This window comes from Muntiacus reevesi, chromosome 17, assembly GCF_963930625.1.
Source record: "Muntiacus reevesi chromosome 17, mMunRee1.1, whole genome shotgun sequence".
Classification (NCBI taxonomy): domain Eukaryota; kingdom Metazoa; phylum Chordata; class Mammalia; order Artiodactyla; family Cervidae; genus Muntiacus; species Muntiacus reevesi.
Window position 1 is genome coordinate 8,968,061 of NC_089265.1, and position 15,871 is coordinate 8,983,931.

General features: G+C 40.6%; 1 protein-coding gene across 2 annotated transcripts in view; it reads left to right on the top strand.

Moving 5' to 3' along the window:
* Positions 1-15,871, top strand: part of KIF13B (kinesin family member 13B) — a 201,446-nt gene that overhangs the window by 122,719 nt on the left and 62,856 nt on the right. For both annotated transcript variants that reach the window (XM_065907699.1, XM_065907700.1), the window contains exons 21-29: positions 24-152; positions 3,999-4,169; positions 5,676-5,833; positions 6,791-6,923; positions 10,776-10,922; positions 11,505-11,534; positions 13,012-13,111; positions 13,643-13,769; positions 14,609-14,664. In XM_065907699.1, coding sequence (XP_065763771.1) covers positions 24-152; positions 3,999-4,169; positions 5,676-5,833; positions 6,791-6,923; positions 10,776-10,922; positions 11,505-11,534; positions 13,012-13,111; positions 13,643-13,769; positions 14,609-14,664 — 1,051 coding nt within the window. The remainder of the gene's footprint in view (positions 1-23; positions 153-3,998; positions 4,170-5,675; positions 5,834-6,790; positions 6,924-10,775; positions 10,923-11,504; positions 11,535-13,011; positions 13,112-13,642; positions 13,770-14,608; positions 14,665-15,871) is intronic.

The following is a 15,871-nucleotide window of genomic DNA, read 5'->3' on the forward strand; positions in this document are numbered from 1 at the left end:
TTCTTTTGCTTTCCCTGCTGTAGGTGGCCGGCCGGCTGCACGTGGAAGTGATGCGCCTCAGCGGTGACGTCGGGGAGAGGATTGCCGGGGGGGACGAGTCCGGGGATGCCTCCTTGGATAAGGAGACCCAGGAGAACAGGCTCGTGTGCATGGTGAGTCCTCGTGTCATTCAGCAGTAGTACGGGATTTCCGAACGTTTCCTGTGAGGTTATACGGTTATCAGAGATGGAAGCATAGCCTTGCTGACTCCGTCTGTAATAGCCCGCTGTATAGAGATGGACCAGGCATGCCACCCTGTGAAAGATGAGTGTGTGAAAGTTACCGTTAGTGAAGCAGCATAGAATACTGTCTTCCTCGGAAAGTGGGCTTTTGTCACTGGGTAACTTAAACTTAAAAAGAAAAATAGCAGTTAAAACGTAGTATGATTTGTTTATGAAGGAGATCAAACATACAGAAAAGTACTGAGGAGACTGTTATTGACCCCACTCATCCTCCCTCGGCAGCCATCAGCTGCTGGTCAGTCTTGTCTTCTTCATGTAAACACGTTGCTTCCCCACTGTCCCCTTCCCCTGGATTATTTTGAAGCATCCCAGACATTGTATTTCATCAAGAATAGTTTAATATGTGTCTCCAGAAGAAGAAAACTTAAGAAACCCAGCCTAGCCAGGAAATACCACTCTCAAAAATTAATGCTTCTTTAACGTTGTGAAATAGTCATTCTCCTTGGTCGTCTGGGCTGATGTGTCTCTGGCCTGTTTTATGTTTTGCTCTTCAGGCTCTGGCCCGTGTACTTGCTCCCTCCTGTGTGCGCACCTTCTCTCCCATCTTACGCTTTGCTTAGTGTAGAAGCTGGGTTGTCTTCTTGCGTGGCCTCATAGTCTGGGTTTTGCTGATTCTTTACTGGGTCGGGGTAGGCTTGCTGTAAGTTGGGAGCTAGGTGTAAAGGTGACATGCAGAAGAGGAGTCAGGATGACGCTTCACAGGGAGAAGGAGGTGTCTGCTTCCATCAGAAGGCACGTCGTGCCTGGTTTTCTTTGGGGCATTGTTTGCTATCATTGATGGTTTTCACCTAGATATTTCATTAGGAGTTAGAAAAGAACAACACTGTGATTCCATCATCCCTTCATTTATTAGCTGGAATTGTGCTATTGAGTGACACTCTTTGTCAAGTATCTTACTATTCACAGATACAGTTTTTATCACAGAGGCAGGATGAATACGCCATTTTCTTCCTTTATTGACTACTTTTAAAAATAAATGGTTTTCCTTCTAACATCCAAAACTGACAAGTGAGGGTGTTTTTTTGGTTTGGGTCTTGTTATCATTATATGAACTCTTGGATTTAAATATACTTGATATGCTGTGATCTGTTGTATTTATTACCTACGTCAAGGCTCAAACAACCCCATCTCTGGCCTGGGGGAGCCTCTTCAGTGGGCTCCTGGGTCCTTTGACACAGCCCTAACCCCAGAGGCCGTGCCGGCCTTCCTGCCTGGGTCTCGTGCAGTCTGGACATTTCTCATCCCAGACCTGGAATCAGCCGTTTCTCCACGGAACTGGATTCCTTCCAGTAGGAGGTGGTTTTTAGAGACCATAGTCTGACATGTAATAGCTTTCTGCATAAAAGGAAGCCAAATTAACTATATGACAGTAAAATGTTTATGGACAGAAACAGAAGAAACCCGTTTGGGCACACTTAAGGTGTCACAGATAAGGCATTCCCTGGTGGTCAGTGGTAAAGACTTCGCCTTCCGGTGCAGGGTGTGTGGGCTTGATCCCTGGCCAGAGAACATGTTTTGGGGCCCAAAACCAAAAGGTAAAACAGAAGCAATACTGTAACAGATTCAGTGAAGACTTAAAAATGGTCCACATCAAAATATTTTGAAAGATCACAGGTGTGAGTATTATTGACCCTTAAAAGAAGAATACATTTATTTTTCTGTGATAAAAAAGTATGTACATATTAAAAATGTTGATTATTTTAATTGTATTAAATAAAATCAGTATATTTGAAAGTTCAAACGACTTCATTATCTCCCCACGTTTCTGGGCCATGTGTTGAGCAGCCGCAAGTCGAAGTCTGTGGTATTCTGCCACCTGGTGGTGATTTAGGTTTCTGCATGCAAGACCTTGAACCTGTGTTCTGGATAATAATCATTCCTGGTTTTGTTTATTCCCAATACTCTTTATTCCTGGCAGTCTCATTCTGAGAAGTTGCCTCTGGATGAGAGTTCAGCATATGAAATCTTGCTTTGTTATTCATTTACATCTTGAGATTGATTTCTAAGAAAGAGAATTAGCTTTCAGATGGAATTCAGTCACAAAGAAGTATATACTGAACATCCATCCAGTCAATGCCTGGTAGCGTTTTCAGTCATTGTGTTTCATTGGTATGGTTAGTTCTCACACATCTATCATTAGGCAGCTATCCTGTTTTGTATAGAAGAACAACTGAGCCTAAGAACTAAGGATTTAAGCAATTTTTTTAAAAACAGAAGTTAAGAAGTAGCAGAGATTTATATTTAGATCTGTGTCCTCCAGAATCTTGCAGTCTTCCCAAATACCACATTGCCTCAACTTAAAGAATATAATACGTATTTTAAGCACTTAATGAGAAGGGGATGGTTTTTAAATGAAAATTTTAACGAAATTTTAACGAAAAATTAATACCAATCACTCTATTTGGTTTGGACAAATAGAATGTGTTAGCTGATCATCTTCCAGAGCCTGGGAATTGCCCTCTAGATGTTTCACAATCTTGTTGCCATTATAGGAAAAACTGAATAATAAAAAGAATCCCCATCCATTGCTTACCCATCACGTGCCTGGTAGAGAAGAAAATAGTCATTTGCTTTGCATGGTTTTCTATGTCATTATTAATACTTCCTGAAACAGTAAGACTTATATTTGTGGTTATGAAACTATGTAAACTTCTGCCACATATTCAAATCTGTTTTTATTAAATTTACTCACTGGAGGTTTAGATTGTATCATACAGCGTGCAAGAAGTGACCAAGTGAAGGGTGTGAATAAGTGCTCAGTGCGCAGTCTCTTGGAGGTTGGCCTCGTTGATTATAAAGTCAGAATTCAGTTTAGCTTAGTTAATTTTAGGATTCGGTTTCCTTTGTAGTTGGAGGAGTTTTATACTGTCACAGCTTATCACAAAAACTCCCACTTAAAAATCAACCTGATGCTGCCTGCCGAAAGAAATATTTAGACTGTTGGCTGCTTTAAAATCTATTCTAGGTATTTCTCCTGGGTCTAATTTTGTTTGGGGCCGATTAAACACATATTCTAGTTTTATGTAGTTATCACAATACCCTACAGCCCTGCAGCCCAGGGCATGTTTCCTTTGACCCAGCTCTCCTCTCTGAATCTGCACGGAAAACGCATCAGCAGTTGTTAGTGCAAAGAGAGTGGTTAGCAGGCGCAATCTTTCTTCTCCATTCAGTCTCCAGATCTTCAAAGCATACATTTCTGATGCTTCAGATTTTCCAAAAATGCTTTAGTAGTAAGTAACATTCCAATTGAGAACCTTATTCCTTTTTATACACTAAAATATCAGATAAATATTTTTCTGAATATTTACTGCTTATTGGTGTACACACTGTTTTCATTCTTCATTCATCATTCTTAACAATCCTGTGTCCTTGTGCTATATCCATGGTTGGCCAGGTTTGTATGGTTAAGTGGTGTTGATGTTTGAGAACTTTCTTCTTAAGATGATGATATAAGAAACTAGAATTTTAAATGTTATTCTTCAGCCTGTAAATGCTTTAAAATGTCCACTTGTATACAGTCTAGATCATTGCTATCTTAGGTCTACCTCTTGCTAAATATGGCATTTCCTAGATGCAGAAATACAGCCCAGATTGAAAGGGACTGGAATGTGATCAACAAAAGGTGTTAGGGGCATGGTCAGGACTGGAACCTGTGTCTCTGACTCAGAGTACTTCTTGGAATTACATGGGTTAAAAACAGCCTGCCTTTTTCTTCAGGTGAAAATACTTCAAGCCACTGGGTTGCCGCAGCATCTGTCCCACTTTGTGTTCTGCAAATACGACTTCTGGGATCAACAGGAGCCCGTCATCGTTGCTCCCGAGGTGGACACCTCGTCTTCTCCCATCAGCAAGGAGCCTCAGTGCATGGTTGTCTTTGATCACTGCAATGTGAGTGTGTTTTCCAGACCTGGTCAGCATTTAATTACTCAAGTGAAAGCAAAATAAAAATGACCCATATTTTATTGAGTAATTTGGTACCTATGTATGTCTTGGATCAGTTTTTTAGAGTGGTGAGAAAGAGAAAATGTTAGTCGCTAAGTTGTATCCAACTCTTTGTGACCCCATGGACTATATAGCCCATCAGGCTCCTCTGTCCATAGAATTCTCCAGGTCAGAATACTGGAGTGGGTTGCCATATCCTTCTCCAGAGGATCTTCCCGACCCGGGGATTGGACCCAGGTTTCCTGCATTGCAGGCAAATTTTTTACTTTCTGAGCCACAAGGGAAGCCCTTGGAGTCAAAGACTAGAGTGTCACCAATGCACGGTATGCACACCTTAAACTCTCACAGCGCTGTGTCGGTTATATCTCAGTAACACAGTCCACGGGGTGCAGGAGAGTCGGACGTGACTCAGCGGCTGAACACAGTCACCACAGCTGGGGAAAAACCCAACTATAGTTTCAGTGCACGTAACTCCTCCACCATCAAACGCTGACTTCTGTGCGACTGTGTCTGTGCACATGGTACCCTTCTCCAAAAAAATGTCCGTGTTTTCTGTGAGTTACCGGAGAAAGTGCCATCTGGGAAGGTCAGGAAGCTATTGTTTTAGAGAAAGTGAAGATAGAAGAGTGACAGCAAGCATTTCAGGGCCCCAACGCTCTGTTCTGCAGTTTGCTGATGTTTCCCATAGCTCTGTTTGAGGACAGTGGTTTTTTTTTTTTAAATGGAGGAAGCCAGTTCAGAGGTCATTTTGTCCACGACTAGTAACTAGCAGGGCTGAGACTGTCAGATTCTAGATTCTTGTTTTCTACTTTATCTCACTTGAGCTATCTCTTTATTTTCGAACGAGAGAGGTCTCTTTCTAATCTATTTAGCACATCAAAAGTCTTTCTGTTTTAAAGATTGAGAAAGAGGAGATTCTATGACTTTTAAAAATAAATTATTTAAAAAGTTAATCCTAATTATTACTGGAGACTGTTTCATATGTATCTTACAAAGATGGACAGATTTTTAAAAATTAGTTGATTTTTTTGCACGATGATAGTCATTCTTTCTTACTATCAGAGATCATTAACTTCCTAAAAACTAGGAAAAATTGTCCAACACACTGCTGCCTTACTAGATGTAATAACTTTTATATCAAGACATTGTAGATCAGTGTTGTCATTCTTCATATAATTATTTATGCTTTCAGAATATTGCTCTCAAAATAGAATACAGTGCTGGTCTTTCACGGTAGCTTTTTCAAGGTGTAGAGTTTTCAGAAAAGTTGTAGTGAAAATTAAGGACCTTGGGCCATCTGAGCATTCTTTATGGGCATTGGATGACAGTTTTGTGCTACAACTAAAACATTCTCTTCTATTTCTCTTCTCCATGATGAAGTAAGGATATGATGTGAGGTGTATAATCAGGTCACTGGAAGGTGTTTCTTCTTCTGTGCTTATTTCCTTTCAGGAGTTTTCTGTTAGCGTCACTGAAGACTTTATTGAGCATCTTTCAGAAGGGGCATTGGCAATTGAAGTCTACGGCCATAAGATGAATGATCCTCGGAAAAACCCAGCCCTGTGGGATTTGGGGATTATCCAAGCAAAAACACGCAGTCTTCGGGACAGGTGAATTTGAGATATCCGTCCATTTGATACCATTTATAATTTTTAAAAAACTGCTAGAGATTAATATTGCCATTTATAAAGATTACCACTTCCTGAACATTTATCAGTATTCCAAGGATAGATGATGTTAGGCTCGGGGTATTAATAGCACAGTTAAAATTCCTTAGAGGAGTGAACTTTTGAAGAGTGATGGGAAAAAGTTAAGAAATAGGTAGTAAGAATAAAGAGTAAAATGAATTTTTGGAGAATATTTGCTTATTATTATGAAATAACTTCTAGTTAATCAACTGTGGAGAAGATGAATCAGGATATTCTCTGGAATTCAGAATTTCTTATTTTTATCTTTAGCTCAGAGTTCTTTTCAAGTTGCATCAATCATGAAAGGAGGAAGGCTTACTTGTTGACCAATATTTGAAACAGAAGAGTTCAAAGGAAAAGACTGAAAGAGCATATATTTGTACTGCCTCTAATTATAGATGAGAACCAGATATTCTAACTTCTTTTTAAAAGGTTTAGCAAATACTAAATTAGACGCAGAGATTTTTTTCCCTTGATTCTCTTACTGACCTCAGCAGAGGTACTTGTCAAGCCACCAAAGCATACAGTGCTCCCCCTGTCTATGAAAAGATCACCACTGCGAATTGCTTCTGTACTTCTGATAACAACGCTTAAATTTTTGAATAACCACACTGATATAGTTTGTAGTTATCACACCTTTATGAATGAAATAAAGGCGTCATCTTGTAGTTCTGATACTGTTTGTTGAACTTTACTTTCAATCACATTTGCTAGGATGTACTTGTGTATTCCTCATTGAACTACAGAGGACTCTAATAATAACAGAGTTATTCTGTTTGGAGGTCAGTTTTTCCTTGTTCATTCTCATGTGTAGGGTCCTAAGCTGCTTGTATTGAAATAGAAATGTATGATTTCCCAAGAACCTCAACTGTGTCCTAGGTGGAGCGAAGTCACCAGGAAAGTGGAGTTTTGGGTTCAAATCTTGGAGCAGGATGAGAGTGGCGAGCACCGACCCGTAGAGGTGGCTCCTGCCAAGGACGTGCCGACAGGCGGGGTCTTCCAACTGCGGCAGGTAATGAGGCTGCCAACGCTAGTGTGGAATTCTCTGGTGCCATAAAGCTTAATATTGGATTCCTTCCAGTGGAAACATCCGTGACGATGAAACCTAGATTGGCCAAGATCATTTCTTCTGCTAAAGTCGTCTCTCACCTCATGTGTATTTTCTTTCATTTAAAAAAAAAAATGCTATCTGTAGTATTTAAAACCAACTTCTGTTAAGTTGAAGTAAGAAAAAGATAAGCTTTAAAGTGACTTAGAATTGAATTGTCCGAAGTAAAACAAACATATCAAGCAGCATTAGAGCATTTATAAAGACGCAGAGAGGCCGTGATACGGCAGAAAGAACAGGCACTGTGGAGTCTGATATGCCAGGGTTCGGTTCCAGCTGTCCCATGGCCTCGCTCTATATCTGTGAGCAAGTTCATCACCTTCTGGAATCTTGCCTCAGGTGTGATGTGGAGGGGATGATAACACTAGCCTTGCAGGGTTAGTGTGAGGATTAGAAACTGTATACGGAGCCCATTGCTAGCGACGGGAGAGGTGAGAACTAGGGAGGCCTAAAGCCCGCCAGTTCTCTGCTTCTGCATAGACATCAATAGGGTGTCGTGTAATTCAATTCCTTTTGGACCCTAACCCACCCAGAGTGAGCATCACACCACAGGTTTAAGGGCTCAGACTTAAGCACACGACCGCCTTCACTTCAGATGCCAGCTGGGACCCCAGGTCACCACCTCTCTGCCTGACTTGGCTATAATCAGGGTTCCTGTGACTCTCAGGTGGCATAATCTGCTGGTGTGTGTGCGTGCTCAGTCATGTCTGACTCTTGGCAATCCCATAGACTGTAGCCTGCCAGGCTCCTCTGTCCGTGGGATTCTCCAATCAAGAATACTGGAGTGCATTGCCATTTCCTTCTCCAGGGGATCTTCCCCACCCAGGGATCGAACTCGTGCCTCTTGCATTGCAGGTAGATTCTTTACCGAGCCACCGGGAAAGCCCTAACAATGGACATGTGAAATCAGGGCAGCTAGGTAGATATGAATACCTGCCAGCGAGAAACCAGTATAGCAAAGACGTGTGTGAGAACTGTCACTTAACTCCAGACAGATGCAATCTATAGTATCTGTGCTGCAAATTAAAGATGAGAGAGAACATCTTAATAGAATTTACATGTAAGACTTACAAACACTTTTTTTGCTATTCTTTACATGAAGTCAATGTTAAGTAGGTTATAGTATCCTATGATAGTTTCCATACTTTAAAAGAATAGTAAAATATTAGAATGGCTCAAGAAAATAAACATTGAAATCATTCAAAGCAAAATATAAGCTTAAAGGCAAAAGAAAGTTTGCTTAAATATTTCAGTTTCTGAATGTCTTGGGAGGAGGAAAATGATAAACACTTGTTTTCTGACCCTAGTAAATGACTTGTAGCACATTCATTCATGTATGGATAAGGCACTAAAAGCAAAAAGAAATTAGTTTAAATTATAGTGTGAGATATATACATAAAATAGGATTCAGAAAGGCATGAAGAACATCTTTTCCTGAACATCTGTTGAAACTATATATATCTTCTTTGGATGCCTTAGAGATTCATCTCCTGGACGGCAAGATCAGATAATTTTCTGTGGTTTGGTATAAATTGAATATTTAAGTGTTTGTCATACTTCTGGCAGCCTTTATTGAAAGTGATCAAAGGTATTTTGAATTTATCAGAAAAGGCTTTTTTGAAGGATATGTCTTGACTTGGACGGTGAAAGAATCATACCAAGCTGGAAAGGTTCTTCATATGTAAATGGCAGAAATAGAGATAAAGGGTGAATTAGGCACATTTGTGTAGAAAGAAATATATCGAAAGACCTGGAAAGCAGTAACAGAAGGGGCTATATAGGCTTGTGGGTTTCCCTGGTGGCTCAGTGGTAAAGATTCCACCTGCTAATGCAGGAGACGTGGGTTCGATCCCTGGGTTGGGAAGATCCCCTGGAGGAGGAAATGGCAACCCATTCTCTTTGCCTGGGAAATCCCATGGACAGAGAAGCCTGGCAGGCTATAGTCCATGGAGTCACAAAAGAGTCGCACAGTTTTTGGTTATTAAACAACAACAATAGAGGCTTGTGGCAGCTGCTTAATTCATGGAGGGCCTTGGATAGTAGGCATATTAGAATTTAATGTTTGGGGTTGGCCAAAAGGTTCGTTCAGGGTTTTCTATAACATCATATGGAAAAACTTGAACATTTTGGCCAACCCAATATTTCAAAGTTGGAACCTACTGTTCTTGAATAGGAAAGTTCCAGAGGAGAACTTAGGAGATTAACCATATGCATTTGCTAGTTTTGTAGTTAAAAAATGGTGAAATAGCAGCAGTTACAAGAAATTCAGTAGGTTACATATTCTGTTCAAAGCTTTTCTATGGAACATTAAGCCACTCCTGGATCTTTTTCCCCGATTGTTCCCTTTCCTTTCCCTGTATCCTTCCCCAAAGTGTAGATACCCTTCACATTGGGGTACACATTCAGAACAGATCACTTTCTGTCTCAGCAAAGTGAAAACAAAAGGTAGCCAATTGAAAGGACTAAACTATTTTAGACAATTAAAATGTTTTTTGAGTTACTTTCTTCACAAAATATCTGATACATAGTCCTTGGAAAATATTAAATCAAAGACATCTGCAACCCATCTCTTTAAATCTAGCTTGATAGGATCAATCACTGCCTAAGTTGATTTTCCTGATGATGCAAAACTCTTGGGAATTAAAATCCAATGGAAGAGGGGAAGAGTGACTCAAAATTACATATTCTGATTCTGTTTTTCAAATTCTACTTGACATTCCTAAAATTTATAAGCCAGCTTTGAAGTCAGTGATTGGGGGTACTGGGAACTTTCTTTTAAAATGCTACTTCATTGTAAATGTTCAAAATCATGTAGTATTTATTGTGAAAATGTGCTTAAAGAAGGAAGAGTGTCTTTCTGATCAGTTGTTTATTTTGCAACTTGGTTTAAAATTATTTTACTTGGGCATTAGAACAGTGAATTTAGGATAATATAATTGTTCTTATTAGTCTGATTACTTACTTTTTAAAGTGGATCTTTATAATACTGAGTTTGGTAATCAGCTTTTTTAAAAAAGAAGTCTAGTTAACATCTACCACCATACTCTAACTTATATATCATGTATGTTTTTCTATAGCAATATTTTAATGTTTACAGTATATATTTCACTAATATACTATAGATAGTTTACATTTCATTAATATACTAGAACTCGTGTTATGAATATTGTACATTTAATTTACACCTAATTTATTGTTATTCTTCATAGTGCTGTAAGATTCTTTATGTGCATGTATGATTATTAAAACAGATTCCTAGAAAGTTGAATAGCTGAGTCAAATGAAACTTATTTTTTAAGGCAAACTGCCCTGCAGAAAACTTTACCAATTTATATTCCCACCCACAGTGTATTTAATTGCCTTTTTCATAAACTTTGGGCAATATTATAAATTGCCTTTCTAAGCAATAATTACTAGTTTAGAGAAAGTAAAGGTATTTCATGCTTATTTTAATTATTAGTTTAACATTTTATATTATTTTGCTTATTAGTAAATTGAACATTTTGTATTATCTAGCATTTTGCATTTCCTTGGTTAGAATGTTTCCTTTTAATGTTTTTTTTTTGTTCAAAAAATATGTAAACTATAGATTTGTTCTTGATTAGTTTTTTAATTTGTATTTTACTACTAAATATGTAAGATTCAGTACCTTGAAAGCTAAATGCTTTTCTCAACATTCGCCTGTAGGGGTCTCTCTAAACCCAAATTTTGGAGCTCAGACCGATTTTAAGAAATTTAAGATTGTGTGTGGTGCAGGGGCAGTCCCGGCGAGTCCAGGTGGAAGTGAAGTCTGTGCAGGAGTCTGGGACTCTGCCGCTGATGGAGGAACGGATCCTGTCGGTCGGCATCGGGTGTGTGCAAGTCAGGGCGCCACGGTCACCGAAGGCCCACGAGCCCGTCCATGTGAGTCTCCGGACACAGCCAGCCAGGCCAGAGTCTTCGGGAACCTGTCAGAAAACTGCCTTTCATGAACAGCTCTTTTCAGTGTTTTGTTTCCTTTGATACCTCTTTTTCTTTTTGTCCTCTTTTTTTCAAACTGTATTGTATTTGCATAGAATCACTGCCCCAGACTGTTGGTTGTCCCTGGTCCATGGCAAGCTGAGGGTTAAAACATCTCCATCTCAGGAACTCCTCATGCCTGCTAGTCATTAACTGCCTCCCCCCATCACCCACATCTCCCCGGAAACCCCCTACTGGCTTATGAAGACTCTTTGCCAGCAGGTGTTTGATTTCCCCTGGGGAGTAGGACTATAAACCCAGCAGGAAAAGTATTGTACTAGCTCCCGAAAAGGTCAAATGAGTGTTCTTCACTTTCCTGTGAGAAGCTTGAGGTTTCACTCCAACTCCCTTGCTGGTGGGAGATGAAAAGGCATATTCATAAAATTAGAAAATATAAACTATGGAGCTAGATTTAGATTGTTTAGTATAGCCTGATTCTTCGATAAATGCTGGTTTTGGCTCTGCATAATATATTTTTCCTTTTAGGAGGAAGAGGAGGACATGGACAGCTACCAGGTAATGAACCACGGGTTAACCTCATCAAATTAGCTTGATTAAAGTACTCAATTACAGGTTCTGGAGTCTTGCCATCCTGTCGCTTAATAATTACACAATTAGTTTTGATTCAAGTATTGCTTTTTCTCAAGTTTTAAAACAGAGTTGAGAGCCACTATTTGTGACCGTTTCTCATTTTCCAAACCTGGGGCTTCCCATCCAGGTCCTTACAGACCCATTTCTTCAGATCCTTTTCCTGTTTGCCCGAAAGAGTGGTCTCAGACTGGGCTCCAGTCAGGCCACACACACCCTTAGGTGTCTTCCATACTTTAAGCCAGGTCCCCTTTTCCCTTTCTTGGAGTCACAGATTTTCTTTCGTTTTCTCCCCCGCTTCATTCCCTACCCTCCTGCAATATTTTGTTTATGTCTGATAAGTTTTATTTTGCCAGTCTGGTTAGTCATCATCTAGGACTGTCAGAGCTCTTTGGATCCTGAATATGTCATCCAGTGTCGTCACCCTCATGATTTGGCCTCCTTCTAATTGGATAAAAATGTCTGCCTTCCTATAAGTCACTGATAAAAGCCTAGCATCGGAGAGGGTTAAATAAAGTCCTGTGGCACGGCCGAACAGACTTCTTTTAAGCTGATGTTATTCCATGAATCACTGTCCTTTGGATGTGATATTTCATTCGTCCGTAATTTCGCCCAAATAGATCCATTGCATATTTCTCCATCTTGTCCACAAGAATGTCAGGAGTTATTTGGTTAAGTGCCTTAGTGAAACCCAGATACGCCCAGTCTGCTCAGCATTCCCCTGATCTACCCATCTCGTAACTTTATTACAGAAGGAAATGAGGTAAGATGGGCGCGTAGTCAGGTGTTGACTGGTAGTTTTTAGTCTGTTGATAACACACTCCCCTCCAGAATCCCACAGAAACAAGGAGAGAAGTGTTTACGTGATGTGCAGAGACTGGTGGAACATGTTGAAGACTGTAGTTAAAAAGTTTGAAAAGTTGTTATGATGGTTCTAAAGGAAATAAATGTGAGGATTGTCAAATAGTATTTGTGGGTTTTGTGGGATCTTTGTTCCCCAACCAGGGATCGAACGTGCACTCCCTCCTTTGGAAGGTGGAATCTGAACCACCAGACCACTGGGAAGTCCCAGTACTTGTGACCTTTGTCAGCAAAGAGACCTTGTAGACGAGCTCTGCTGTACAACGGCTTGAAGTTCTGTTCTGTCCTTTGAGCCAACAGAAATGAAACTGGTTCTAGATATCAGAGAATGCCCTTTCAGGAATGGTCTTACCATAGGACACTAATGCTTTAATTTCTGAAGGTTTCTGTTCTTAATAATGGCTGAAGTCAACTAATAGTGATGACAAAAAAGTTAGCGTGTAGTACTTTACATTTTTGAAGCCTATTAGAGTAAGCTAAGATAGAGTTTCAGATGTACTGTCTTGACGACATATTTACTCTAAGTTCCTCTGTTTACTTCCAGGATCGGGATTTAGAGAGACTCCGTAGAAAATGGCTAAATGCATTAACAAAACGTCAGGAGTATTTAGATCAACAACTGCAAAAGCTTGTCAGTAAACCTGGTACGAAAAGCAACTGGAACGTTTCCCTTTCCCTGCATCAGTGTGGTTAATCCCTACTGGCCATCACAGAAAGGAAAAGTAGACGAACTCATCCATCATGGGAACCTCGAGAGCACAGGAACGGTGCTGATTTGTGTCACATCCTTTCAGTTCTAATGATGTCTTTGCATAGGTCTGCCTTCCTCCTCAGTGACGAGGAATCAGTATGTGCAGTAAGCACTGTCCCGCAAACATAACACAAGAGGCAAACCTTTCTTGGTTTCTGGTCTAGAAGCCCTCGAACCTTCTGACTCTCAAGATCATTTCTGATCTATTCCTCTGTGGTCTTTGATGAACTGAAGGTGGCTTGTCAGCGAGCGCACACCAGCCCTGCTAGCCGATAGTCAGTATTTTATCGTGAACTTTTCATCAGGAGTCGGGGGAATCATAAGTTGCTGGTGAACTCTCATCAGCTAGTACCTGGCATATACAGAGCGTACGCAGGGGGAGGATGTGGACTACCTGTGTTTGATCTTGGTTCTAATGTTCTAGATAAAACAGAGGATGATGCCGACCGTGAAGCTCAGCTCCTAGAGATGAGGCTGACTCTGACGGAGGAGAGGAACGCAGTCATGGTCCCCTCGGCCGGCAGCGGGATTCCAGGGGCCCCAGCAGAATGGTATGGGTCCAGCCATCTGTCTTCCAAAGTTCTCGGTGCTCCCAGGGCTGCCCACTTTCGCTGTGGATGTTGCCTGTGCTTTGATTAATGGATGAGTCATAGTATATGGAAAAAAAATTGCCTGAATTAGAGGAAGTGTTAAATTATTTTCATGAGTTGGAATAACTGTGCCCTAAAACTGTGTTTTATTAAGTAATATTGTTATTGGCCCAAGTAATTAAGATTTCTGAGAATCTAAATCAATATTTAGTACCATCGCACTTAGCATTTTAAAAAAGTAGTTAATATGTTAATTACTTGGGTCATTCCCTTAAAAGACGATTCACTCCTAATAAAATTGCATCTCCAGGAGTTTTTGATTTTGGTGCTGGCCTAAACTTAACTGTCAGCAGATGTTCTGTGCCACTTTATAGAAATTAAAAATATCGAATTAAGCCACATGGGGCTCTTAGATATATAACTTAGTAAGAAGGTGCGTTGAAACAAGGGAGTTTCAACTTCAGTTTTCAGCAGGTACATGTGCCTCCTGGGCTCTGGTATCAGAGTGTATGATAATTCACATGAGAGCACCGGAGAAAAGCGGCATTGGTGATCGTCAGGTCTTGGTGGAATCTCTGACGTGAAATTATAGCAGACCCAGTACCCAGCGTTATTATTGGTTGACCTCTAATAGCTCTTAATATATGAAAGCTGAGATACAAAGCATTGGGTTGGCCAAAAAGTTACTTTGGGTTTGTTATAACATCTTACGAAAACCCAAACAAACTTTTTGGCCAAGCCAATACATGCCACTGAGAAAGGCTGCTTTGTTTGAGATGCTGTTGTTCATTATGTTTTAGGACCCCAGTTCCTGGGATGGAAACACACATTCCTGTCATATTCCTTGACTTAAATGGTGAGTGAGGAAGTCCCTTCTGCAGGCTTTGCTCTGAAAACTTAATGTCTGAGTAACAGCTGCTGTTGTTTAGTCACTAAGTCATGTCCAACTCTTTAGCGACCCCATGGACTGCAGCCCACCAGGCTCCTCTGTCCATGGGATTTCCCAGGCCAGAATAGTGGAGTGGTTTGCCATTTCCTTCTCCAGGGAATCTTGCCAACCCAGGGATCGAATCCATGTCTCCTGCATTGGCAGGCAGATTCTTTACCACTGAGCCTCTTGGGAAGCCCAAGTAACATTTAGATTCTGACCAGGTATGCAGATAGGCAGCTCTGCAGGCCTGAGGTTCAGGTCCATTTTATGTGTGCAGAAAGACTCTAATACCTCAACAGAGAATGAATTTCCTGTAAGCATAATGTTTTTATAACAGTGATAGGTATGTTTCATTGTGATGTGTTCTCACATTTCATTCTCCAGCCCATATTGCCCCGTGTGCTGTATTCTCTCTTCAATTTAGGAGGGTAGTAATGTTTTCCTGCACTTAATTCTCAGGAAGAGACTTCTCTCCGGAAATGACTAATAACTAGTGATGGTCGTGTAGCGTGTTTTCTTTTGTCTGGCGTCGTCTTAGCATTACCTAATGGATTTGTCACTTTTTCTGTGAGGTCTTGTGCCATCCATCCATGCATTGCTCCCCCCCACCCTGCGCCTTTTAAAAATTACCCTCATTTTTTTCACTCTCATGAAATATTTTGGATATGGCTATATTTTACATATATTCTGTCTGAGGAGATAAACTGAAAATGAAAAGGTAGATTAAAGAGCTAAAAATAATTTAAAAGTCAGCATTTAAATGCCCAAGACATCTGTAGAACCATGTATTAAAATGAACTGTCCTAAACAGACAAGCGTGGATGCCCTCCTAGTTCTCTCTCACCCTGAGAGTGCATTTCGGCATCTGTACTATTTGGCTTGGACTTACCTGGCGACTCAGCAGTAAAGAACCCACCTGCCAGTATGGAAACCCAGGTTCGATCCCTGGGTCGGGACAATCTCCTAGAGGAGGAAATGTCAACCCACTCCAGTATTCTTCCCTTGAAAATCCCATGGACAGGTGAAGTTGGCGGGCTGCAGTCCATGGGGTCACAGAGCCTGGTGGCTTAGCAACTGAGCCGCAGGCACCATTTGGCTTACTTGGATGTGTGGGCGATTTGTATATTCACAG